The sequence below is a fragment of the Sturnus vulgaris genome, chromosome 2 (assembly GCF_052056855.1).
Source record: "Sturnus vulgaris isolate bStuVul1 chromosome 2, bStuVul1.hap1, whole genome shotgun sequence".
Lineage (NCBI taxonomy): Eukaryota > Metazoa > Chordata > Aves > Passeriformes > Sturnidae > Sturnus > Sturnus vulgaris.
Genome location: NC_142244.1, coordinates 26,257,466 through 26,284,156, shown reverse-complemented (window position 1 = coordinate 26,284,156; position 26,691 = coordinate 26,257,466). Strand labels below are relative to the sequence as shown.

At 44.2% G+C, this 26,691-nt stretch overlaps 2 protein-coding genes across 5 annotated transcripts in view; one reads left to right on the top strand and one right to left on the bottom strand.

Annotated features, from left to right (window-relative positions):
• Positions 1-8,077, top strand: part of ARHGAP31 (Rho GTPase activating protein 31) — a 61,100-nt gene extending 53,023 nt beyond the window's left edge. The window contains exon 12 of the mRNA XM_014890289.2: positions 549-8,077. Within this exon, the coding sequence (XP_014745775.1) occupies positions 549-3,002 (2,454 nt within the window). The 3' untranslated portion in view covers positions 3,003-8,077. The remainder of the gene's footprint in view (positions 1-548) is intronic.
• Positions 8,078-13,778: 5,701 nt separating this feature from the next.
• UPK1B (uroplakin 1B) lies at positions 13,779-26,266 on the bottom strand. Of its 4 annotated transcripts, none has more exons than XM_088158980.1 (9): positions 25,310-26,266; positions 20,983-21,142; positions 20,011-20,098; positions 19,294-19,494; positions 17,731-17,805; positions 17,023-17,133; positions 16,605-16,784; positions 15,738-15,821; positions 13,779-15,118 (listed from the first exon to the last, which is right to left on the bottom strand). In XM_088158980.1, the coding sequence occupies exons 1-9, from the start codon at positions 25,422-25,424 to the stop codon at positions 15,068-15,070; spliced, it is 1,065 nt and encodes a 354-aa protein (XP_088015106.1). In that variant the 5' UTR covers positions 25,425-26,266; the 3' UTR covers positions 13,779-15,067. The 4 variants fall into 4 exon arrangements, with proteins under 4 accessions (XP_088015106.1, XP_088015107.1, XP_014745782.1 ...); XM_088158981.1 differs by having other exon boundaries at positions 25,353-25,368; XM_014890296.2 differs by lacking the exon at positions 20,983-21,142 and having other exon boundaries at positions 25,353-26,266.
• Between the last annotated feature and the right edge of the window lie 425 nt (positions 26,267-26,691).

Below are 26,691 nucleotides of genomic sequence, written 5' to 3'. Positions count from 1 at the left end.
TTTGTCCTCGACAGCCTGAACAGTCCTTTTTACTCCCATTCTCTCATACAATTTTATTTTTTTATTTCTTAGTATTTTTTGCCTCCTCTGTATTTCCAGCAAAGCCTTTTCACCAAGTTTCTTACAGCAGTACTCATCTCTGGACACTATTTAAAGCTCTGTTGGCATATCTCCTTGAATAGAGTATTCACTTGAGTGTGTGTGCAGTTTGGAAATGCATATTCTCTGGCAAGGCCAAGTGAGCCTGAATGGGAATTGCTGAGAAATGGGCTGGAACATTCCAGCTACTCATTCAGCTCACTATTTCAGTATGTCTGTCCTAGGCCTCCTTTTGGCTGCACCTCAGACCTTCTCCTCCATAAACCCACTTGTTTATAAATGTATTTTCTTCCTTGAACTGCTAGCAGTCTGTGTGTCTGTGTTTCTGTACCCGTGAGTGTGCTCATCCTGGAGTCTGGCTATTCTAGGAAGGCTGTTTGGGGAACATGGATGGGTATTTACTAGTAAGTTGCCAGCTCCCATGTGATGGCATTTCTTCTGTTTTTCAGACTGAGGAGGACTCAGCGAATGCCCTTCTGGAACCACTGTGGCCAGAGATACAGCAGGAACTGAAAATTATTGAACCTGAAGAGGAGCTCTTGCTCTTGCCAGCAGCAGTCCCCATGACAAGCTCAATTTCCGAATCCTCTTCTTCAGTACAAACAGATAGTCTTTCCTCTGGCCCAGGGCAGAGTCCAACACTTGCTGAGCAGAAATCTGAAAGCAGAGCATCACAGATAACCCAGCTGCCTTTTTTTGGTGCCAGTGGCATGGAACAACAAGACAGCTGCCCGTCTGATGTAGTTGCACAGCAGAGTAGTGCTTCAGCCCTACCCAAACTGGGCACTCTTCCAACAGGCTCAGCCACTCCAAAGAACCACCGGTCAATGGTGGAGAGCAGGAGTGAATGTCTCACTCCTACCCCGGATTGGAAGCTTCATAGTCAATCAGAATTTAGTGAGATTGCCACTAGTGATGGATTATCCTGTTCCAAAGGAGCATGTCCAGACTCTGGGAAGGAAAAAGATGGCAGTTACCAACTCCAGAGGGAAGAGGATGGTCTTACCAGAGTCCCAGAGACTCATAGGGAGAAGCATGAGATAATGAATACTGATGAAAAGGACACATTCTCCTCCAAGGCACTGAGTGGAGCTGGAATCCAGGAGGTGAAGGAAGGCAATGCTGTTAGCAGAACCCAGGATGCTGCTGACCAGGATGATGAGGATGCCTGGACAGATAATGTGCAGAGCTTAGAACTTCTGGAGCCTTGGGAGGATCACCAGTGGGTTACAAGCCCTCTCCATTCCCCCACCTTTAAGGACATTCAGGAGAAGATGACCCAGGAGATTCACCCACAGAGCCAGAGAGCAGAGATAGGCCTTTCTCTTAGACCACGGTTCAGTCGCAGCCTCTCCTTGGACAGTAAAGACATAGTGCTGAGTATGTGGACTACCCCATTCTCTTTCATAGATGCCACTGACCAGCAGCAGCCATGCACTGACATTCTGCATTCAGTGACTTGTGAGCTGTCCAAAACACAACCCATGTCCCCCTCTACTTTGGGCAAAGCTATGCAAGATGAGAATGGCCGAAGTCCTCCAGAAGAACTTTCAAAACCTGAGTACCCGTTTATCAGGGAGAAAGCACCAGATGAGAAAGCAGGACCCTCCAGAGTCCCTCTTTCGAAGACAGAGGGAAAGAAAGTGCTTGTGAGCAAAGAAAATCATTGGAGCCCAAAGCTTGGGTTGTCTTTGCCATACCAAAATAGCCCAGGCAGTTCTTCACAGACTAAAAACACAAAGGAGGAGTTACCCATCTCTCAGGACACTGCCCTGAGAGGAGAGACTGTCACCAAAGCATTGTGTTCTGCTGCTGAGTCACAGCTGAGTAATAAAGGTGAAGAAACACCTCGCAAAGTAAAAACCAGGCCTTCATCCCTCAACTTGGATTCACTCCTCCCAGCCCTAGATTTCTTCACATTTGAGAGCCTGTCCATGCCATCTGCCCCTGGGAACCTCTTGTATGGGCAGAAGGAAGTAAAAAGCAGTGATTCTGTCCCATCCCTGCTGACACAATGCCCTGCTGCCAGTAGGGGTGTTCCCTGGGGGTCTTGTTTCAATGCCCCCATGGATCTAGACTTGGATTATCTGGCAGTGGCCCATGCCACTACTGGCCGTCGTAACTCTGCCCCCGTCAGTGTGTCATCAGTCAGGACCTCCTTCATGATTAAGATGTGTCAGGCTAGAGCGGTACCTGTGATACCACCCAAGATTCAGTACACCCAGATCCCCCAGCCTCTGCAGGCTCAGAATGCTGCTCCAGCCACTGAGAAGAAGGAAGCCGAAGTCAAGCAGGCCATCAGGCAAGCTCCACAGGTGGCATGGAGCCACCTGGAGGCCCCCATGAGCCCTCTGACAGAGAGGAAAGCCAAAGCAGAGAAAGAAAACAGTGACCCTGCTCAAAAGGACTCAGCCTGTCCTTGGCATGGCAGCCTGGGCTCTCCACTGGAGCCATCTCAGTCCAGTCATCACCCTGCTCTGGATGCCCCTGTTCTGTGCCGAAAGCGCACCTCTGCTGGGGAGACAGCTGGAGATAACCCTCAGTCTTCAAAGATAGAGAGGCCATCAGGGTTCTTCAAGCCCTCCTACAGATCTAGGCCTGGGAGGCCTCAGAGTCTGATTCTCTTCAGTCCCCCTTTCCCCATCATGGACCACCCCACCTCCTCAGCAGACTCCAGGGTATTGTTGTCACCCATCAGGAGCCCCACTCAGACCACTTCTTTGACCCCCATTTGTGGGGATCTGTCTGACCCTGCGCAAACAACACCTGAGGGGGTGACACTGCGGAACAAAATGACCATCCCCAAGAACGGCCAGAGACTGGAGACCTCTACCAGCTGCTTCTACCAGCCCCAGAGGCGCTCTGTGATTCTGGATGGACGAAGTGGGAGGCAGATTGAGTAGCAGCTGCTTCTTCTATTACTTTTCTGTGATGGTTAGAATGGGAGTGTCCAAAACCAACTCTGTTGCCATTTTGCTGTTGTTAAAACTATTCTGTGCAAGATGGACCTGACTCCTTTATGGTTTCCTGCAAAGCTTTTGCTATGGAAGATCATAGTATCTTTGTCTTGCTTTTCATTCCCTTTGTTGCTCCTGCCTAATCTTTCACTGTCTTTTTTTTCATGGTAAGCCAGGGAACTTGCATTTCTCACACCTGTTTTCTAAGAAGCCCTGTGAAAGTCTCATCCTCCTGATGGCAAAAAGGAAAAGTAAATCTCTGTAAAATTAGAAAATAGGGCTGAAAGGAAACATTGTTACAAAACACTTCAGCTCAGGGTGCAGGGGCACAACATCTGCTGAGGAGGTAAGTCCAGATGTTTGAGAACTCCTACCATTGTTTCCCAGACACTAGTGAAGGACTTTCTGATTTATACAGTGTAAATAAACAGTGCAGGAGGCTGGGGATAGCTGGAGAGGAAGGTGAAGCTGGCATGAGTAAATCACCCAGGGTGTGAGACATCCAAGGATGTTCCAGTGATAAACATACAACCTGCCTCCAGCTCTCTCCTTGCATTAGAGACATGCTCTTTACAGCATGTGCAAGGGCTGGAATGAAAGCATCTGAACAGGAAATGACTAGTTGTTCTTTCAGTCTTTCAGGTCTTGCTCATGAGTTTTGTGTGCTCAGTCACTCCTTTCTTGGGCACACGAGATCCATGTGGCTGAGGAATGAGCGTGCAGCTGGCTGCTGAGGGGTAGAGACCCCTCAGGCTGAAAGCAGTGAAAGCCAAGGCAAGGTCATAACGAAGGGCAGTATCAACTATTTTCATCATTGCTTAAAGCCAGATGACACCTCTGCAGCTGTCTCCAGCTGAGCTCCACGCTGCCAACAGCGGACAAAAGCAAGAGGATCTTCTTATCTCCATGTCCTTAGGCTATTATCCTCTTGCATACTGACTGACATATCTTTGATCCTTGGTCTTAGATTGCCACTGTGTGGCATATCCCCAGGTGCTTCTTCATTTAAATTTTGTCTCCTATGATTTTACACTGTTAATCTTTGAGAGTGTGGCTGGTTGCCACCTCCCTGGACCTCAGTGCTTTCAGACTGATTAAGAGTATGGTAAAGAGGATTATTTATGGGACTGCAGAACAGATCATGAAAAAGTCTTGAGAGGGGGATTTGAAGTGAATTAAACTCTCTCCTGAAGGAACATTAATGTTACAGGCAAATATGTGTTCAGATATGCAACAGCTGCCATGGGAATAGAATTAAGTAGAATTAAAGCTTCCTTTATAAAGCCTCACCACATTCACCACAGGCTCCTCTGTTGCCTGATCTATGACTGTGGATGATGGCAGTCAGGTACTGCCTGTGCTGTCTCTGCAATTTAAGTGTCACTGGTGGCTACAGAGGAGATGAGAACACAGATGTGACTGCCAGCACTGAGATTGTCCCTGTAATGTGCTTGCAGGGGCCATCATTCCTGGAGATGTCTGAGTCTGCAGGCCCTCAGACTGGTGTGATGGGCTATAGTTTGAGCAGTATACTGTTAGGAAGTGCTATAGCCACCACAATGAGTGTCAGCCAGAACTTCCCAAAAGATGTGTGTTTAGGGCTTTGTTTTCTGAAGTACTGGCATTTTCCAGTGGTTAGTAAACTCAACCCATGAGCTCCTAGTCTGTACTGGCTGTGTCACTTTATTAGCGCCATGGTGGCTGGAGGGCCCTGAGCCTCCCCACACAGCACTTTCTCTCAAACTCTTTGATTGCCAAAGGAGAGATATGCTGGAGTATTTTTGAGAAGTTATGGGCCCACAAATGCAAGAAATAGATCTTTAGCAGAATTTTCTCCTTCCATTTCCAAAGGGAATGTGAAAAAACAAGAGGGCTTTTCCTCATCACCAGTTGCAGTCTTTGATCCTCCCCACCACACTATTTGTGTATAGTGCCACATGGGAACAGAGAAGAGAACTAAGTCTGTGCTATCAGTTTTCTTGAGGGAGATTATTAAACCAGACGAGAGTCTGGAGTTCTTGTTTGGGTCCATATTCTTTCACAGGCAGCAGCCTATGCTTTACCTGGGCAAGCTGTGGACAGCAGGCCCAGAATATGCAGCTTCGTGACAATCGTATTATTCTACTCCCAGACCATAATATGCCTATGCAGCCTCTTATTAAAACTAGGGAATTTTCAATCCTTCATGCTCCTCATAGTTAGCACAGCTTCACACTGCACTTACATGGCTCTGCCTCATGAGAAAACTTTTAATCACCATGGCTGGGTTAATGACAAAGGGAAGGTGCGATACAAGGTATTGCGCTAAAGTTTTAGAGGAAGTAAAAATTGTGGAAATGATGCCCAGGTTTTTTTGGCATCCACAAAATAGTTTTCTTTGGACAAGGACTCATAGTCTCTCAGTTTCTAGAAGTTTTGACTGCCAAGGCACCTGGAAGGAAGCTAGAGAAGCTCACAAAGTAATGCCTCAGTAGGAAAAGAAAATGTGGCCTGTTTAACCTTGACATGTTAAAACCGTTTATTTTCTCCTCCTTATTATCATATAAGCTGATCTATGAACAAGAAATGAGATCTGGCAATTTGTATATAATACACTATCTCAACTCTTAACAGCATTCCAGTAAGTAATAGCGCTTTTGGCATAAGTGGTGGAACTCCTGCAACAAAAAGTTATTAGAAATTTTTATTTGATATTAAAGATCAGCTTCAACTAAAATCTGTATCCAGCCTATACTTTTTAAGGGTGTTTCAGAACTGGAACCGGCGTGATGGGAACTCAGATCTGGATTTTAATTAAGCAGAGATGCTGCAATGATATCTCTATTTTGTAGCTTCATCCCATTTCTTATCTACAATTTCATCTCTGGTCTTAAGCTGATGTATCCAGAGCACTTAAAATAAAGCCGAAGGTCCTGCAGAGATGAAAGTATGTTCTTAGTTGAAAGGTGCCCTGTTGCACAGGTGTAATTGTTCTTAGCTCCAGACTCAGCCTTCTGCCGAATCTGTAAAGCTTAATGATGGATCCATGCTGATACTGGTACCTGCAGTCAGCTTGAAGGACCAGAGCTTGGGAGTTGGACAGGGCCAGAAGATAGATGCCACCTCCCATTGAATGGTGCTGACTGGGTGGCAGGGGCTTCCTGAGATCCAGCTTTACTAACCTATCTTAATGTCAGTTTCAGGGTCAGACCTGATCTCTTTAAAAAAGGATTTTCTTCTTGTGTTTTTTTCTCCTTAGTTTTGGGTTTGGTTTTTATTGTTTCTGTTTGTTTGGTTTTTTTTGTTTGTTTGGGGGTTTTGTTTCTGTTTTTCCTTTGTTTATCTGTGAAGCATTATGAAGAGGGATAGATTGGATTCATGGAAGATGAGTCTTGCCCAGTAGAGCTAAGCTGGTTTTTCTTGGTATTATTGAAAGGACCTTCCTAAATAGACTGGCTCATCATCTGCAGCTCCCACAATGATCACTTCACGGACCCTGCAGTCCATTTCAATACTCCTGAGACTGTGAAAAGTAAAAGCTGTTTCCCAGATTGCAGATGGCCTCAGTATCAGACACGACAAGTTATCACCAGCATGTGTTGCTTGTGGGCTTTTACAAGTGGAAGACAAGTGAGTAAATGTCACTTAATCTTTCCCATGTAGTCAGGGGGTTGGTGCATCTTATCTTAAACATAGCTCAGAGTGAAATGGCTGAGCTAGCTAGGTGAGAATCCCTGATGGAAAGGAGGGGCATGGATAATGTTAGCTTGCTTGGGAGCTGCCTCACTGGCAGGAGAGTAAACAGAAATGAAGGTTGTATTTTACCTTATAAACCCCAGTCCTCTGGGCTGTCTATCTCATGCTATTACTGTAGAAAGACGGAAGTACTTATTTTTTAACCTTTAGAACTTCAGAGGAACTTAAGTCTGTATTAGAGAGCATCCGTGAAGCCTGCAACATTTTCCCTCATGCAATGTCCAAATGGTGCAATCAAAATATTTTTTCTTTCTTTATGGATTCTGAAATGCCTGTAATGGTGAATATTTTTAAATTTTATATCTATATATAAAAGATGATTCTATATAAATGTATTCAACAAAGGAAATGTAATCAACATGAAGGACTTGCCTAAATAGTATTTTACACATCTGTGAAACTTGGGCAGATGCATGGCACTGTTTTCTGCTGCTATGTTTGCAGCACTGAGAATGTGAGATTAAATGGCTTTTTGCCCACAAAGTAGCTAATTAGTTCTGGTTAATCTGTGGTGGGAAGAAGGCCTGCATGTGCCTTTCTGAGAAGGATCTTGTCCTGGGAAAGGAGTGACAAGATCAGGGGAGACCAAAGTTCAAGGGCTGATTTAGCTTTCCACCACAAGCTTTTCCCAGGCCTTGAAATACAAACGATCTACTGAAGCATATACTACCTTTCAGGCATGCCCAGGTTTTGCAGTTGTCCTTTTTGCTTCTGTCCATCTCTAGAAAAAAAAATAAACATCTCAAACATCTCTAGGGGTGGGGTAGAAGCTGCAGCTGATCCCTATTTTATTAAACCTTTGCATGCTCCTAACTGATGTAAAGGATTGGCGATAACTAATTCTGCTCCAAGCAAGGAATGGAGAACTTCCCATTGAGTTCGACTGGAGATGGAGTAGGACTTTAACAGCTTCAGAAAGGAAGGATGGCAGAAGGCAAGAACTTTCTGAGGGCTTCATACAGCAGTCCATACCTTGGTTCTTGTGATTGCAGGCACTAGTCTGCTTTGAAATATTATTTGCTACCAGGTCAAGAGAAGGGCTGGAAGCTGGACACTTATGAAGAGGACTGTCTCCATCCCACTGGCCCTGGTTTTGTGATTATTTTTCCTGCTAGCTCTGATGAATTGCAGTTTTGTTAAGCTTTTTTTCTCTGTATGGACTTGCCTGCCTCTGTGCATGATTGTAAAAAAAAGAAAAAAAGAAAAACAACAGCCACAAAAGAAAGATGTTTTGATGTTTTGCCAGCTCTCAGACATGAGATTAAACTGGAGTTTCTATAAAAACAGATCTGTGCCCTAGTGATGTTTTGGAACATTTTATTTTTTTCTGGATTTGGTTTATGAATACAGTGCAAATGCTTTTTTCAATCCTCTGACATGGAGTTTGAACCCCTCTTTTGTTTTGTGAGTGGCCAGGGCACTGATCTGTGTTTGTGTGGGCTTTGATGGTATGGACTTAAGATTAGGGCCTGACCGTACACTTTTCTGATTCAGGGTTATGAGAACTGCAGTTGCTCTGCAGCTCTGAAAATGAAGTGAGATTTGGAGATTTCTGTACAATTACTGTTATCTGAAATGCTTTAAAATTTGCAAGGATAAAATAATCTTTTTTCTTACCATTGCTGGTTCTACCAGGCTGTTGTGATGTGCAATGCATGTGCAGTGATGTGCAACTATGTCCTCCTGTTTAGCATATCTCCTGCAGAATTCTGCCTTGCCTGTGATTATGCAGCTCAGAGTAGAGTATGGAAAATCTTTGTAATCCCAGTGCTTGTACAGCAGAATCCAAGCTGTGTTGTGGTTGGGGTCGTTGTTGAGGTGAAGCAGGTAAAGAAGCAGGAAGGGCCTTTGCAGTGGTTTCACAGAGATGTTTATTTCAGCTATGCGTGTGCACAGTCCTGGAGTTCAGAGGCAAAGGCAAAAGCAATGGTCTGGGGCTTTGCATAAGGTACGTAGGATGAGCAGGGTGGGGAAAGAAGTATCAGAGAGCAATTACCAGGGGACATGAGGGTGTTACAAGGATGGGATTAGCGAATGGGGGCCAAAAAAACAGGGTGGGAGTGACTGAAAGGCTGATGGACGGGGAGAGGGCATGGGTTTGGAACAAGACAGGGATTGTTCTGACTTGATAGAACAGGATTTGTTATCAAAAGGAGATAACTGAGAGAGAGCCCTCTTGTGAGAGTGCTTTTCAAGGTCTCCACAAAGCTGCAACAGAAGTTACTATGAAGGCCTCTGGTGCATCATGCATGCACTTCTGTTGATTTGTAAAGGACAAGCAAGAACTTAAACAAATTATGAATTTAGTTCCTTGGCTCTCATTAAACCAACCTCTGAGCTGTAGCATGGAAGTGAGTATTGTTATTATGTGTCCCTTACTCCATCCTGGGATCACAGAGAGAAAAAAAAACAAAGAGGGGTGTTCTTCTGATTCTTGTAGCCTCAGCTGGACCTATCTGCAGTGCAGCTTGCTCACTGTTCTCCCTAAAAGGCAGGTGAATCATCAGGTTAAATGCAATATTTTTCCTCCTACTCAGCAGCTGAACTCGGGGCTTGACTCCCTTTCCTCCCTTCTTCATGACTTCAGTTTCCCTTCAGGAAAATGCCTGGGTTGTGCTTCCTGCTTGCCATGGCAACTGGCATACAAATTGAGAGAGAAAACCATGTTTGTTGAACTCTGGAATTGTTGTTAGCTGGAGCCAAGTATTAGTGCTATATGAGAACCAGTATTTTCCTATTCTTTGTGCCAGAGTCTCACAGTGACTTAGCCATGAGGCAAAGGAAGAACCTCAGACTGCCCCACAGCATTCCCATGGTTATGAAAATTAGGTCAAAGGGACACTGCAGACCTGCTCATGCTCCAGTTGGCATTGTGCCCTAAATCAGGGTGCTTAAACACATGGAAGTCCTTGAACACTGTTTCAGCCAGTTTCTTTTACCTGCCTGACTCAGGGCAATGCCCTGTGTAGGTTGTATTGGAAGCCACAGCTTCAGCATTTTGGATACTTTCAGTTAAGCCAAAACCAGGATTAAGCAAGTTCCCAACCTGGCTGTTAACCAAGAATCAACCTTACCCAGCACCAAGGAGCATTTGACACTGATGTCTCTTGCATCCTCACTGCAACACAGGACTCCAGTGGCTCTGGGCAGTAGGACATGCCACTGGTATCCCACTGGCAGGACCTAAAGGTCAGCTGGCAGCAAAGGAGAGGCCAGTAGTGCAGGGAAGGGAGACTGACACAAGGCATCACCACTAACAAAATCATAACAGCCAAGATAAAGAAAGGCAGTGAGATTTCTGAGTTCATTTTCCATCTGAGCAGGATAAACTTTTCAAAGAATGTGCCTCATCACAATGGTAAAGGATGAACAGTTCACCATTAAGGATTAGAAATTAATGGGATCTGCAAAGCTCAGATCTGCCTGAGTACTGCTGCCCTCAGACATAGTGTGGTGTTACAACTCAAATGTTTGCCTCACTCCATAATTAAACAGGGTAGGTATTTTCGTATGTCTTTTTAGCAAACTGCAGTGTGAGATGAGCAACACTTTGCAAACCTAGACAAGTCCTAGGAATTACATTTGCAGTTTGGGTGCAAATCCATCTTAAAATTGGACCTGTTTACTTCCATAGCACATCTGCTGCAGAGGGTGCATTTCTCTGTCATTTAAATCCCTTATCTGAAAAGACCAGGAATTATTTGAATTCAGTGAGAGGAAATGACTTAAAAAACCACTTTGTAGTTGCTTAAGAAAGAACCACAAGGCACACAAACATGGGAACAACCAGAACTGGAGAAAAGAGAATAATACACATTATGATTATTCAACAGAGGACGTTTCTAGATAAGTAAAACTCAAAAAGGAAAAAAACCCAATACCCAACAGCCATAAGATTGAGCCGAACAAGTCTGAAGAATATCAGGTAACATTCTTTTTCCCTCTTCCTTCACAGGGATCAGAAGAATAAATCAGAAAAAATAGTGCTCACAAACTGCTTTACTTTTTTTTTTTCCACACTGTGAGATAATTAACTTTAAACATCAAGAGTCAGGCAGTAAAAAAGGATCAAGCTGGTTATTTACAAGGATTTTTTGAAGTGACTTGACTTTACAGTCTCCAGCCTCTGTGCCAGCCACAGTACCCTGCTAAAGGTGAGCATTACTTTGGGAAAAAGAGAGAAGTCCTGCATTGGCCTACAGTTAGCAACAGCCCTGGATAACCAGAGCAGCTCACTGCTCATCACTTTTCTCTCTTGCAGGGTTTATCTCAACTGGTGATCATGCAAGAACTGCACATGACCTTGCCTGTGATGTAATTCACCTCACGAGCAAGTCAGAAACACCCTCACCTTTTTTCCTGTCCAGGATAAACCCTCATCAGTCATAATCCACTCCTCCAAAAGTGGGATCTCCTAAAGACAGATACCTGACATTACAGGGAGATGCCTGACATTACAGGGAGAGCTCTTGCAGGAGGTTCCCAGCATACTACACATTGCAGGGGATTTCCCCAGTTGCCAAGGAGGGCAGGGCTGCCAAGGGTTGGGAGTAGGAGGATTATTTATGAGCTAGTTTTAGGTCATTGGTCCCAATAAACATTTGTTTGGCATGAGTCACTGTTGTAAGGAATGTGAAAAACTAAGATGCCAGGGCAGTGGGCAGGAAAGGGAACAAATCACCCGAGTCAGAAGATACTGAACACCACTGTCAACCTGGTTCCTAGTTTTCCCAATGAAGTGTGTAGCCAGATGCAAGTATGGCACACAATGGCCATTGTATATCGTACATGAACCAGCAAGATAAAGAAAAACAGGGCCTGAAAGGGTCTGTGCAAAGAGGTCTCATGCAGAAGAAGTGAGGGGAAAGGAAGAAGGGGTAGGAAAACTTGTTGGAAAAATGAGGTTGAAGCACAAAAAACATAAAGGCAGCCCTATATTGCCCCATTGCCTAAAAGAACAGAGACTTCCAGCACTGCCAGCAACAAACACCAGGTTACATTTCTGTGTGTGTGGAAGGGCAGCAGCTGAGGATGTGGGGTGCTTTTTGGATTGGAGGACACGCCATTCCATCAGCTATGAATAGAGGATGCTTCTCAGTGAGACTCTTGATTTCTCAGAACTGGGAGTATTGCAATAAGTTAATAATCTAAAAATACATTTGGTATTTTTACAAAAAAAAAAAAAGGTAAAATTCCATGGGAGAATTGAAGTGTACTTTTATTGCTGAGAGAACTGTGAATTCACACCTACAGAGAATAAAGACACAGAGCAAATCTGCAAACAAACCAAATGACTTTCACCTGCAGCAATTTTTTTTCAGCCTGTTTTAGCAGGATGTCTTAGTCCAGCAGTTCTCATGCACACATGCATATTGCCTGCTCTGAAGACCACGTATATCCATGCTTTCAGGAAGCAATCCAGCTGAGAATGACCAGGATTTTTTTTACAAGTCTCAGCTGACACATAAGCCTGTTCACTACCATTCCTGTCACAAACTCTATCCTTTCCTTACCCTTTCCTTAGCACCCCAGGTAATTTCAGAGGCTAGAATCAACCTTCAGAAGCACAGTTTTTTCTGATTTTTCAGCAGGATTTTTCATTACCCTGATCAACATAATTCTGTCATCAGTTCAATCCTCTCCTTCCCCCTTAGTTCAAGCAGATAAAGCTGTGTTTTTCTGGATACACTGTGACATGTTTAGCACTTCTGCACAGATCCACCATTGCATAGATCACTGGGTCAGAACTTTTAGTTTTTTAGTACACAAATCATAAAGTGCAATGGGAGGGAAGGGCTTAAGAAGCAGAAAGCAAATTTGAAGAACCGAACTGAATTGACTTGAGCTGCCATTGATGTAATATGTCAATGGTATCATTTGCAACTGGTTGGAGGAGTTAATACTGCAATAGTCTATTTAAAGTATCTCAGTTTCTCTTCTTCAAAATTCTGCAGAATTTTCCTTCATTATAAATGCAGTGCTGTAATCATACCACATTTAGATGGAGCAGAAAGGTCTGAAGCAAAAGACCAGAGGAGGAAAATAATATTTGATCTTGCCTGCTTCTGTGGTTCTAAAGTTTTCTCCAGGCAGATGTTCAGTGACATCCATATTCAGAAGGCCTTACTAGCCCCTAGAAAGTCCCATAGCCAGTTGTTTCACCCATTTGCAGAGCTGCTTGAGTTTCAGAAAAAACTCAAGCAAGAGGCCCTTATGCAGGAGGGCAGCTATCCATGGTGGCTGCCACCACCAAGAGTTATTGGAGGCGTTTGGCCGAGCAAGGACAGAGTCTCTGTGCTTGCTGTGTCCTTCCTGCCCCATTTCTCTTCTCTCCTCTCTGCTGTTGCCGTTGGCAGCAATTTGCAGTTTCTGGCAGAACCCAGTCTTTACCATTGTTCCCTAACTTTGGCAGATGCTGATTCTCTTTAGATTTCTTTACATTTAGGTATTACTTTCAGCAACATAAACATTTAGGTAGCTTTCAGCAGCATAAACATAAAAACACTCAACCCTACCACCAAACTTCCCCCTCACCCCCTTGAAAACTAAACTCCAACCACTGACCTACACAGTCTGCATGGTCAATCCATGACTCAAGTCTCACAACAAAATGCTGAATACTAATTTCCTTATGGAATTTCTCAGAGTCCAGAGTCTCCAAGACAGTCACCACACTACTGAACCAGAAGAGTACCTGATCTGTGAGGACTGTCAGTTCTGAAGTCAAAGTCATACAGGCAACTCCTTCTGTGTTGCAGGGACACATTTCTTCCTCAAGCTCTTCCCCCTTATCTTCTTCCTCCTCTCCCCCAGCACTCTGGCAAGGAATTATTTGGCTGCTAAGTTTATGTAGCACGCTGCATCTTGGTGCTTTAGCATCTCTGTTACAGGATGTTAAAACCTGTCATTGTCCTGCCCCACATGTCCCAGACACAGATCTTTATTACTTACCCATCCCAAAGACACAATCTTGAACAAGAGAAAAAATTCACTTCCACTTCTTTTTAATTAGTATTTTTGTGAATATACAAAAACAAAGAATCAAAGCAGATGGCAAATATCAGGACCTGAACAAGTACAACTTGGGAAGAGGCTCCACCTTAAAATACTCTATGTTGCTCTAGCAAACACTCTATGCTCTAGGAGCACATTTCTCACAATACATTTAACTACTGAAGCATTCACTAGGAAAGATACAAGCTCAGTCTGGGCCAAAGTAAACAGCCTTTACTGAATGGAGTGAAAACTGCAAGTGCTGATGCAAGGACTAGGTTTGGTTCAGTTAGCTCCTTGCTTGTATTTTTTTCATGACAGTTATTCACAACCATTTTTTGCCTTTTGTCCTACCTGATCCAGGGATGTGGAAGGGAAATGGCACAGGGACCATTTACACACAGGTAGCTGAAGCAAGAAGTACCATAAACTAGGAGCATGGGACAGCCACGTTTGCAAAGGCAACTACAGCACAGAACCCCTTGTATTCTGCACAAATTCTAGATGTATGAAATCTTGTGTGAAGTACATAACAGCTTTTTTGAAGGAGTTGCTTGTTAGCAAGTGGAGCTTTTCCTGGAGTGGCACTTCTGAAGGTAGGATCACATGCAGTAGTTTCAACAGTGACAGGAGGTAGGCTAGCATACAGGCAGCATATTGCTGAAGAGTAAGCTAGCCTTTTTTTGGGCTTGACTAGCAACAGACTTTTTATCTGTGGCAAGTTTTTATTGCTGACACACTTAAATGCTCAGAGAATCTGCCTTATTCTAAGGCCAGGGTGACAGTGACCAGCAAGAGAAGTTGAATAGTAAAATATAATGTATAGATCTGCAGTCTTCTCCCTCACAACATCCGTCCTTATTGGTCACAGGAGGTTACAATTTTGCTCACATAGCCCTTGCTGGAGCATTATAATTCAAACTAATTTTAGAGAGACATTTTTCTGGAGAAAGTGTATATGGACATTTTCTTTTCTGATGTCATCAGAGAACAAATCAGACCACTTTTTTTCTCATCTTATGCTCCATGATTTCTTGCACAGTGAAAGAAGGATTGTGCTTCAGCCAGGAGGCATTAACGCTGCAGAACAAGGGGCAAAGCAGGGACAAGATTCTTTCCTGCAGTCATCAGTTTTTTGTGTCAAGTTTTTGGAGGGGCAAAAGTATATATGGAGAGGTAGCGGGAAAACTTCAAATCCTCCATGGCCCGTGGAGAATGAACCAGGAGACAAACAAATGCAGTTTCACACGGCTCTTCAGAACAAAACTGAGGATGCCAGGCCTTCAATATTCAATTCTACTCCAGTAGAACATGGTGCCAAGGAGGACGCAGAACTGAAATGACAGCACTCTTAAGTTTCTCTGCCCCCCATTTCCTTCTTTCCACCTCTCCCCCAGCCCCATTTAGTTCTACTAGTAGGAGAGAGCATCAGAAATTCCTGAAAAGCAAAGCCTGTTCAGGCAGAGGAAGCTTTAAGTATTTATCTGCACAGAAACTACACAGTAAAGAAAGAAGGTACATTCAGCTGTAACTATTTGACTGTATCACTCATCTCACTGGGGACTATGTGTCATGAAACTGCTGAGCCCTGAGTACTGCATACACTCATACAAAATCTTCAAACTACAAACTGAATTATCTATCATGATGACCCAATACCCTTCACAAAGAAGCATCTGCAAGCTGTGTTTGCTGTGTTGTATTGCTGAGATGGCAGCAGGTCGCAGCAGGCCAGGGCAGGCTGGAAGGCCATCTAGTTCCTCACCTCTGGAAGCCAGAATGGAGGGGAACTTGTAAATGTAGCCCTTACTGGAGCAGGCTATAGGCCGATTTCTGATGAATGAATGACAGTAATCTATGGGCATGAATGCATCAGTCCTGTCATCCACCTCCACCCAACTGGGTGCAGAATAGCAAGAGAAGAGGAAGTAAATGCAAATATTAAGTACTTACAGTCCAGCAGAGGATGGCAAAGCCAAACCAGGCAACACCCCAGGCATGTGTGTTCACTGGCCCAGAAATAGTGTCATAACAACCCTGAAATACAACCAGGAATGACTCAACATCATCGATGAGCCTGCACTGCAAGGTGACAAACTTATCCACCCCTGAGTGAGACTGAAGTGGCACAGTGGCATGCTCCTCTCCTACTGCAATTTGGGTAACTCAGAGGTCTCAAAAAACCAAGTCAGAGCTACACTGCTTTTTGACAACTTGCAGATAACCTGCCTGTTTCTGGCTCCAAGTAGAAAGTAGACCCATCTCAAACACTTAAGGACAACTTGCTGTGCCATCCACTTGCCAAGTATGCTTAGATAACCAAACACAGTTGACACAGAATTGACCTCCAGAATCAAGAAATGTCAAGAAAATTTGGAAGCTTGAATTCCTTCTAGAAATGCAAGCTAGTGCAGAAGGTGATGCTCATGCCCCAGCAACCTAGTGAATAGGACATGATGGTCTACTGAAAAGTTCTGCCTTGAGGAGGAGAACTGCTGATTTGCTTATTCATGTTGTATACACTCATCTTTGGGCTAAGTTTGATTTAGCTACTGTCCATCTACCTGTTAGAGATGTCACTTTTTACCAGTGGCTTGAGAGATTTCTCTCTCCATCAGGAAAGCCTTTATCCTAAAAAAAATTCCTGTCCTGTGCTCAGTAACATGGTCAGGACTCTACAGGCATTTCTTCTCCTCCAGAAAGCTTTTGAACACCTGTGGCTTACAGTGAAGGAGAAAGGCTATTCACAGTGTCTTTCCCTTCCAGCAAGGACATTTTTGACTGACATATGCTAAGTGAAAAAAGCAAAGATGATCTTACATTGCTGTTATAGTAGCCAGACACTCCAAGTTTGCAGCCATCGAGGTTGATGGGAAGGCCTTTTGCATCCAGGACGCAGCACATCCGTGGCCAGGGGTAGTCAGCATCACTGTGCGTGCCGCGGAAGGCAGACGTGTACTCCTGCCAGTCAGAGGGGCCCAGCACCCCACAGCAGTGGTTCTGCAGGGACAGAGAAGGGAAGGGGATCTTTGTGGGCTCAGGTCACAGCTCTGCACATGTCAGGACACGGGTTAGGCATTAATCACAGATTTATGGGAGAGATTTTTGAAGTGCCTGCTTTTGACATTCTGCTGTCTCATAAACGAGATAAAGGGAGGCCCCAAGGAGGCTGCTGAGGATTTACAGATTTCCAGGCTTGCAGAGCATTTAATAATTAGTGACTTTTCAGTGTTATTACCTGAAGCATGAGTTCATCCCATGTCTTTGTGACCACATTGTCACTGTTATTGGCTGGCTCTGATTTCTGATATCTCTCCAGCATTTGCTTCAGGAAAAGCCCTGGAGTGAGCTATAGAAAAAAAAAATGCCAACAGAGAAAAATGCAGAAACTATGTAAATAAGCAGCCATGTAAAGCAAATACAGTGTTATCTGGGGATGGTTTGTTTTCTTGTTTCAGTGTCCTGCTAGAGAATAGGAATGTTGCTTCTCTGGTTTTACACATGAGAATAAAGAGCAGGATTTGAGGAGAAGGAGCAACAAAAACGAAGATCTCAAGCAGGCTCTACTAGATGTAGATCACAAGAGCTGTGCAGAAGCTATGGATTGCTTTCAGTATATTGGAACTAAAGCACCACAAATAATTTCCCTCCCCACAGTATCTCAAATAATCCATGTAATCTTTCCCTCACCAGTAACACTGCCTGGGGCAACGCTGAAGATTTGTCTTCTCTGTGTATGATAGATTAATCAGTCTGTAGCTGAAAGACTAAACACTATATTGATGATTGACCTAACCCATGCTATTATTTCCTTAACTACAAGGTTGTAAACATTTAAAAATGTTAAAAATAACAAAACTATGCTAGAAAGAACAAAATATTTTTTTTATTAGAACTTGTGTTTCCCAGTGCATTTAAAAGAATACATGAGGAAAGACATACTCACAGAGTCTTGGTGAGTTGCTGCTGTGATGCAAGAAGCCATTTCAAATGCAAAAGTGATTAGCATCAGAATGACGTACTGTGGGAGAAAGAGAGCAGAATGAGTTCTTGGAGAAACAGTTCAGCATTTTTTTCAAGATTAAGCCAGAAACCCTGCTTGATGTAAAGATGTCCAGGCTATCATATTCCCTCTCACTCAGCCTGAATGTTCTCATAGCCCTTCCCTGTGCTAGTTTCAATTTGCAACAAATAACCAGAATTGTTCTTCATCTCACAGAAGAGATTTCATCAGAACCTCATGGCATTAAGACTACCCTGCCTCCATGGAAAATACTTTGTCCTTTTCTTTGTTGTGTCTTATTGGCAACCTATGTTTGTGTTGTATGTCCTCCTTTCACTTCCACTTACCAGCTATAAGATTTTCAGCAGGAAGCTGTTCACTCCTAGTAGGGGGTGAAACTTTGGGGAAGCAGAATGTGCAATTTAGGGTGTTATTCATATTCCCCTGATTTTTCATCATCAGATTTCCTGAACACTCCTACATTGTGAGCAAAGATTTTTCATGAAAATGGATTCCAAGGGTCACCCTCTCACAGTGTCTTTCACTCTTTCTTTTCCCTTTCCAGCATAATTCCTTTGACATTTTCCATATTTTCTTTGGAGTTCTCATGTATCTGTTCCTCCTTCCACATTTTATAATGCTCCTCTCTGATCTAAAGCATTTTTTTCCTACTTACCCCAGCTTCTGTCCCTTGTATCCTCTCATATATCCTAAACCAGAGCCCTGGGTTTCAGCCAAGACACCAAAATTCAGAGTTAAAGGAATTCTGTTTCCTCATCTGTCTGCTGGCATATTCCGTGGTCCAAGAGTTCAGATCTCTGAGTGCCTCTTGTCTAAAACAGACAACCTGCAACCCCACAGTAATCCAGAGAGAGCTTATTCCAGAGTTTTTGTCTCTACTCTTTGTTAATGCAAGCACCAACTAAGTTTTGCCACTGCCAAACTAAAGGACTAAGTAAGACATTGTACAGAGATTTGTCCACATCTCAACACTGCCTTTCCATTATCCAGAGCTCTGTCCCCACTCCTATAATTTCTGTCTGACTGCTGATGTCTTATGTTCTTGATTGCACCCATATTTGTTATCTGGACACTTACTAATGCCTTGTACAGAAATCATTACTTATCAACTCTTAAACTGAATAGTGTATGACAGATGAAAAGCCGTAAGGGGTGGGGAGAAACAAGGATCTAAACCACATCCCAGCTATACATGATTGTGCAAGTCCTCCTGCATTGCTTCAGGGCAAGGTCAGGGTCAAGCCAGTCAAATCTTCACTGTGACTATTTCCATTGATTCCCTCAGCCTGGTTCAGGAGCTTCTCGTGCATGAGTCTTTACAGGAGTCACCTTCTGGGACACCATAGCCATGATCAAGAACATTTGGCTCCTTATCAGTATAAAAGCTGTCTTTGCTCATTGGTTGATTCCCAAGGTGACCAGGGACACTAAGGCAGCGTTTGTTCAGTTTGGCAGCAGTAGAAAGGCAAATTTTGCTACACTTACCACCAGCAGCAAGGTCCTGCTGGCCTTAATGACTCCAATGATACCAAGGATAGACAGGGCAAAGAGTGCAAGGCCGACAAAGATGCCAATCCAGGCAGAAGTGTAGATGTCACTGTTTTCTGTGGCTTTCAGCAGAGGGTAGAGATCATGGGGATTAGACACAAAGTAGATACACTCTGCTGTCAGGGCAATGCCGCACATCTAAGAAGCACAAGAAACCCATTAATTCAAGGTTCCCCAAAGAAATAGAAAAGACAGAAACAGGTGTAGACTGCTTTCCTTTCATTCAATTTCCTGCCAAGTGGGAGCTACCCAACTCCTCCTCTGCTCAGCTCTACAACCTCTTGTATTGGGACTTCACAGAAGAACTGCAGGCAAATCTCACCCAGCCTTGATCTGAAAGGTCAGGCCTAGGACTTGAGGATGTTAAGAAAGAATGAACAGAACCATTCCATCACTACAGAGGGAGGTGGCTGGAAAAATATTGGTCTGCTCCTGCTAACAGTTCTAAGGCTTTCCTCCAAGCACCCATCTTGTATTGTGGATTTACCCCTGCTGTCCCTTTCCCACCCAATTGATCATCAAGGACAGCTCTCCTTATCCTCTTATTTCATGCTATTTATGTGTGGATTTCACATGTGAAGAGGGAGAACTGCTGTTTCAGGAAGTGTCATACTGGAAGGAAGCCTCCACCCATACTTGTTCCACTTCACTTACCCCAGTGACCACATTCCCAAAGACTAACAGACCCTGCAAGATGTGTACACAATCATCATTTTTTGCCATCTTTAATTCTTCATGCAACCTAGAAAAAGCAAATGCAGTCTTCAATTAAATCACTGGTACAATATGCTTCACTCAGAAATACAAATTATCCATGAGAAGAAGGATAGACAGAACTTGCCAGCCTGTCTGTACATCTTCCATCCCTTGCTTTATAGAAGTTTCAGATGAGACCTCCCCAGGTGTTAATCTGCTAACTCAAACTCTCCCTGATACTTGAGCTACAGAAGACTAGGTCCACTTTGGGGGCAGCTGGTGTCTTCAGCTCCCTTTTGGGTAGGATTTTCATCATCACATCAGCACTCAAAACAACCTCAGCTCGTGGTGTCATTTCTACCTGGCCAAAACCACCAGCTAGATCTGGATGGAGAGCGGAGAAGTTCAGCATCCTCACCTCATCCCTATTCCAAAGGAGCCAGTGTTACTCCAGGGGATGCTATCCTGGGCCATTTTGACCTGCACCATCATGGGACTGGACTGGTAACCACTGTGCTCTGGCTGTATCCCACATACACCTACAGCACAGGGCTTTGCTAAGAGTAGCCCCATCTCCCACCCGTGCTGGGAATGGGAGCTGAGTCCCCCAAGTCAGGTATGAAGGAGGAAGAGAAAGAGGGAGGGGGCAGCTCAGGTTGCAGCTGGCTCATGGGACCCAGGCCAAGTAGCATTCCCACAGAATTTCTGAGAGTGCTATATCCTGTAGTGTAGAGTCCGGTGCCCTGCATCAAATTCATCCCCTTCCAGAGAGTGCAGCATAAAGACATCAGTCAGAGGTGTGACACCTCTTGGAGAAAGAAGTTCAGATGTCAGAGTCCAAAAGAAAAGTTTTTCTTTCAAAGGGATGGAGTATATGTGCATGGAGAGGCTAAGGGGAAAAAATCCCAACCCTGAGACAACTGTATTTACCAGGTGGCTAAGAAAATATAAATCAGGAAAGAAAGGCTGCTGTGAGCCCAGCTTGAGCAAACAACAGGAAAAACTGCTTGAACATCCTTCTTCTGCCAGAGTACTTGGACTTGTGCCTCTCTTTTGCTGGGGCCACTGACTTCACAATTCTTCAAAGAAGCTGTTGGGAAATATGAGCAGACAAAGCTGTCAATAAAAGGGAGCTTTCTGAGGAACAGAACATTGTGAGACGCCTCTAACAATGCCACCTTGTGCCTCCTCAGCAGTTGCCCTTTTAGGGGTATGCAGGACTTCCAATAGTGACAGATGAAAACCAGGCACTTCCTACCACTCTTTCTACGGTAGTTTGAGGATTAGGCATGCTGACATCTCCATTATATCGGCAGAGTGCCTAAGTATTTTTGTATGATAGCATGTGTAGGAGTTTTTTAATAAAATGTGGCCATTATTTTTGAGAAGACATTTTTAGTCCCAGCCGAGTGTTTGGAAGCCAGACTCAGTATACATGAAACTATATGGCTCTGTATTGGAAAATGGCAGGCTCATGAGGTCAGCCTGGATCTCTGCCAAACTTCCTGACCAGCCAGGGTGTCCAGGGGCTGTCTTGCAGGTCAAGTCTGAATCTGAGCAATGTTCAGTCATGTGTTCTATAATATGACACTGCAGAGTCTGCCAAACCTAAGATGAATCCTGGTCTTCCACTCATCTGAAAGCTGGAGAGACCACTTCCTGGCTCATGGATCTATGTGCTGCAAACCTCAGAGGCAATTAAAAACCCTTTAGTTATTGCTATCTAAGGGACATCACAAGCCAGGCAGCAGTCCAAAAAGCAAGGAATTCTTTCCTGCTCGAACACAGGCACTTGCACTCTGACTGCTACATGAAAAAGTGGGTCTTCTCCAGTTGCAGTGTATAAAGCAAGGTTGAGTGTGTTACCCTGCTCAGTGTAACAACAGTGCTCACATCTTGTATATGGGATGTCCATCCAGCCCAAGCTCTTGCCTCTCCACAAGCTGGCTTTATTCTCCTCCTCCTTGGCAGGCAGAACCTGGCTCACTCCTGTCTCCCCTTGGGCAGGTAGTATTGCAGTCACATTAGCTGGAGAAAGCAAGCCCCTTCTCTTGGGGTGAGCTCACCTCCAGTGAGCTACTATGGTTGTGAGGAAAGCTGGACACAGTCACCACCACAGGTGTATCAGCTGGAAAATGTTAATGTTAGCTGTCAACCTAAGGTTCTCCAGTACCTTAACTAAGTTCAATGGGATTGCAGTGCAGGGGGAAGCAGAGAGACCAGGAAGAGGAAAAGGGAAGGAAAAAGGATTTAATCTAGACCTAAAAAAGCCAACTGTTGCCATATTTCTATTAATTATCCCTCTGCCTCCAAGTGATTGGTGCCAAGAGTTCATTTCTTGGTGTCCATTTTATTAACTCATGCTGCATGGGTCAACCCTTTGTCTGACCTCTTCTCCCTTGCAAATGATCCAGTATCACCATCAGCGATGAGAGACCAAGCAGGTGCTCCAAGGCCATGACAACAGCTAGGTAGCTGGAGAGCCGATCCTCCAACATGTGCCAGAGGGGAAGCTGTGGGAGATCAGGAGCTTTCCACCTGCTCCTCATGCCTCGGAGGTGAGCTGCATTTAGCAAGAGCAGATCACACAGCACTTAGCACAGGTACACGACTACAGAGGCATGAGGCAAACTTGGCTGGCACGCCCGAGGCAGGCTGTGCACAGATGTGACTCAGGCACCCCTGGGTGTAGCAGTAGTGGGCAGCCCTCCTGTCAACCCCCAGAGACACAGCTGCAAGCAGCCTCTGCCTGTAGACACAAATGCATTTGGAGGTAGAGGAGTCTTCTTCTTGGGCTCGTTAAAATTAGTTTTATGACCCAAATTCAGTTTCCTGGGATTTCAGGGAAACCCCTGAGGAAACTGGAGCTTCAGTTGCAACCATTATCCAAAAAGTTCCACATAAGAAGGCAGCCAGGTCCTGGAATTTCAACCTTGACCTGGTGTTCCTTGGCACATCCTAGAAACCTTGCAATTTAGCTGTGACCTATCTAGGTCTGAGGTGTTCAATTATCACTACCACAGACTTTGCACCATGCTCTAAGCAGCTTTGGAAAGGTGTCTGTTGCTCTCGTTGTACCAAAAACTCCTGTGTCCCTCCTGAGGCACATACTTCTTACTCTTCCTGACATTCTTCACAAACAGTACAACTGGTTGTAACTTCTCCCCTCACACCCCCAAAACATCCCTTACACTCATGGGGGGTCCAGCTGAGCCTGCCAGAGGCCAGGAGAAGTGGTAGCCTTGCCTCCCCCTGGTGCCCCACAAGCTGCCCTTGACAATCAATTATTTCTATGCCCTTCAAGCTTTCTTGATCTCCCTGGCTTCTTTTACTCACAGTATCTCTGAGACCCTCAGCACAACTGTGGGAGATGAAAAGGAAGCTCCTTTCTGCAGAGGCTGGCTTCTGCACTTGTATTTTAGATGATAACCTCATGCAGACTTTGAAAGGATGCTCTTCTGGCAATAATTCCTGGATTCAAATGGGATCTGGGGTCTGTTGTGTACCCCTCACACACATTGTGCTGGTCAATCTTTTGAAGCCTCCACATCCTGTTTCTATAGGTTGGGACAGGATTTCAGTGGACTTACAGATAAATTCCCCATTCTTAGCCTAGCTCTACTCCATCTCTAGTAAAAAAACCCACAATGGATAAGAATTCATTTGGCATTGCCCAACACAGAACCAGGTGGAATTTTGATTGCCTTGCATTTTATGCTAGTTGTCAAGCACTGTGACAAAGAGACATCCCAAAACATCCCTGTGAGCATCATTTGATTCTACACCATGATCTTGGAGGTTTCTCAGCACTGTGGTGGGGCTTGCAGGCGTTTCACATCACTCCTTGCTACCTCCCTTTCCCTCAGCGTTCCTGCTCAGGGCGTTGCATTCTCATGCCCTGGTGCAAGAAAGCAGAGACAAAGGATGCATTTGTTTTATGACTCACGGGCTCTGCCCGCCTTGGCTGAAGGGCACTGCACCACTCGAGCACAGCTGAGCAAACCTGGCCGCTCAGCAGCAGGATCCTGGTCCCTTCCTGTGCAGCCCTGTGGCACACCCCTGGGCACCACCCCTGTTCAAGCCCAACTGGAGAGCATGTCTCTACAGGCAGGAGCAAGATGCCCGGGCTAGCCCTGGGGTGCTGATGGAGAGAAGTCATCCAGGTGGAACCACTGCCGGAGGTGCTGTGCCAAGGCCAGGGCTAGTGCCATGGGAAGCCTCTGTGAGCCATAGGCGTGCCCACATCCAAGACTTCCTGTGGACCTCGATGCATCAAGCAATAAACTTACTTTTGGAGTTTTTAAAAATTTGTTATAATGGAAAATTTAGCCCTTAGGGAGCTTAAAAAGAAGGTATTTTTCAAGTGCTTGGGACACCTTGAGAATTACAGTTTTTAAGAGGATATAATTTAATATGTTCATGATGAATTGCTTGAACTCCACTGTAAGAAGTCGAATGTTTTACTGAATATCAGTTCATCATATGTTTACTTATTTTAAAGCAAACACCTCCAGTGAACACAAACCCATGCACTCCTCCTGCCCTGCTGGACTTTCCCCAGTGCTCCACCTCCCCTGAAATGCAGCCAGCTCTGACAGAAAACTGCTTGTGAGCTAGGACTCAACCACACTTGGAAATAGAAGAGGTAGACAGTTCTTTTGTGCGACCAGGGGAGCAAAATAAAGCAAAAACATAGCTCAGCATCAACCAGGGGTCACAGACTAATTAAGTTTCCTTACAAAGAGATTGCTATGAAATGAAGCCTGTGTGAACAGTGGTGTGGCTGGTAAATCATCATCAAGCATAATTACCTCAGAAGTAGAGCTGGGAGGTAGGTTTTTCCTCTCTCCTTTATTAATTCAGCACAGCCAAAATAAGAGGGTTTTTTTAAACTTTCCTATTTTCAAAAGTGAGGGGGAACTACAAGATTCGTCTTTGTCTACAACAGTTTTTCCTTTTTTTTTTTGTAACACTCAGATTTACGACAGATTTAATTTTTCCATTCCCTCCTCCCCAGTCTTTGGGATAAAAATATGAAACAAATTAAAAGAGCCATAGAGAAGACACAGCCTGAGGTAAGAAAAATTAAATACTTAATTTCCTGCAGTTAACCGTATTCAGGTACTAGACATACCAAATACGATCCAGGGACTAAAATAAAAAACATTAAACATAAGAGCTTTCTTTTCTCCTAATAGACAATTATGGCTCACATGCCTCTTTAAGAGGAAAACCATGACCAAAGCAAGGCACTCACCACTCTCTTCTTGTGATGCTTCCCAGCAGAAATCCCAACTCACCTGCAAAGCTGAAAAGGCCCCTTTCTCACATCTCTGCTGCTTTTTAAAGAGCCCAGGTTGCTTGAGAATCATGCTGTGTGATTGGTAGGGTGCCCATCACATGAGGAAAACTTTTTTTCTAGCCAAACCTGTTCCCCAGTCCTCCTGGGACCAGAGGGTGTCTCTGTGATTCTTAGATCATATCGGAATGCTGTTGTGCTGAAAACACAAAGCTTTAAAGAATTTCTATTATTATATTCTCAAAAGGGTGGATGAGTGAGTCACTCATACCAGCTACTTGAACTTTAGAGGATGGGCAAGTTGGAAGGACGTAAATATGCAAGGATTGCTGGATCACTGTTTGAATGTAAGTATAAGAAAAATGTACTGAATAGAAAAAAAAAGTAAATTAATTTTAATGTTTTCATTAAATTATGTAGCATGGGAAAGATCCAATGGTTTGGGCTGGATCCATTTTCATTTTATTCAGCTTGGGATTTTTTTGGAAACAGAATTGTAAGTGTTGGCTACTTTGCAAGACACTGTGGATGACATGAAAAGTGGGGAGAATATTCCATTTCCTTGGGCACTCTGGATTTTTCACATAGTCAGTCCTATTAAGATAGAGCAAAGTAAAGCACAGATTTTTATATATATATATATATATGTATGTATATATTAATTGGCCGGTGATGAACTGAGAACAGCTGAGGAACACAACAGAAAAGGAATGCCTCTCACCTTCCTCTCCCTCCCTCATTCCAGCACAAGTTTGCCAAAAGTCATGATTCACATTACTGGTGCCTTGAACATGTCTCTGACAAAAGCACAGGTGGTTATACTTGTTCTTCATCTGCTGATGCAAAACCAGCCAAATGGGCTTGGGAAGGGTAATAGGAGTCCCATGATGTTAGAGTCCTTCACAAGTCAAAAACAAATACGAAAATAACATTTATATGTCCTATTGGTGGCCATCCTGGCAAATATTTTGTGTGAAATTAGTGAGCAATAGTTCTAAAGTCTTATGGATCCCTTGGTACTTGTAGACAACTGAAGAGAGATCTCGCTGTCCCATGACATCTATGTGAGATTTAACTCTGAAGAAAGGACAGCACTTTTGGTATTTCCAGTTCCATGAGGTATCACAGCCATAAGCAAAAGGAGACCCAGCCATTGCAGCCAGCCTGATCTAGTAGAAAAGGACAAGAAAATAGTCCCTTGAGTCCTCAAGAATACAGATGTAGATTTGTCTGGAGTTAAATGACTCAGACCTTCTTGTCCACTAATTTTGCTCCCTACAACACATGCAGTCTATTTTAGTGCAGTTGCTGCCCCATATTTTGGCAATGCTGGTGGAACT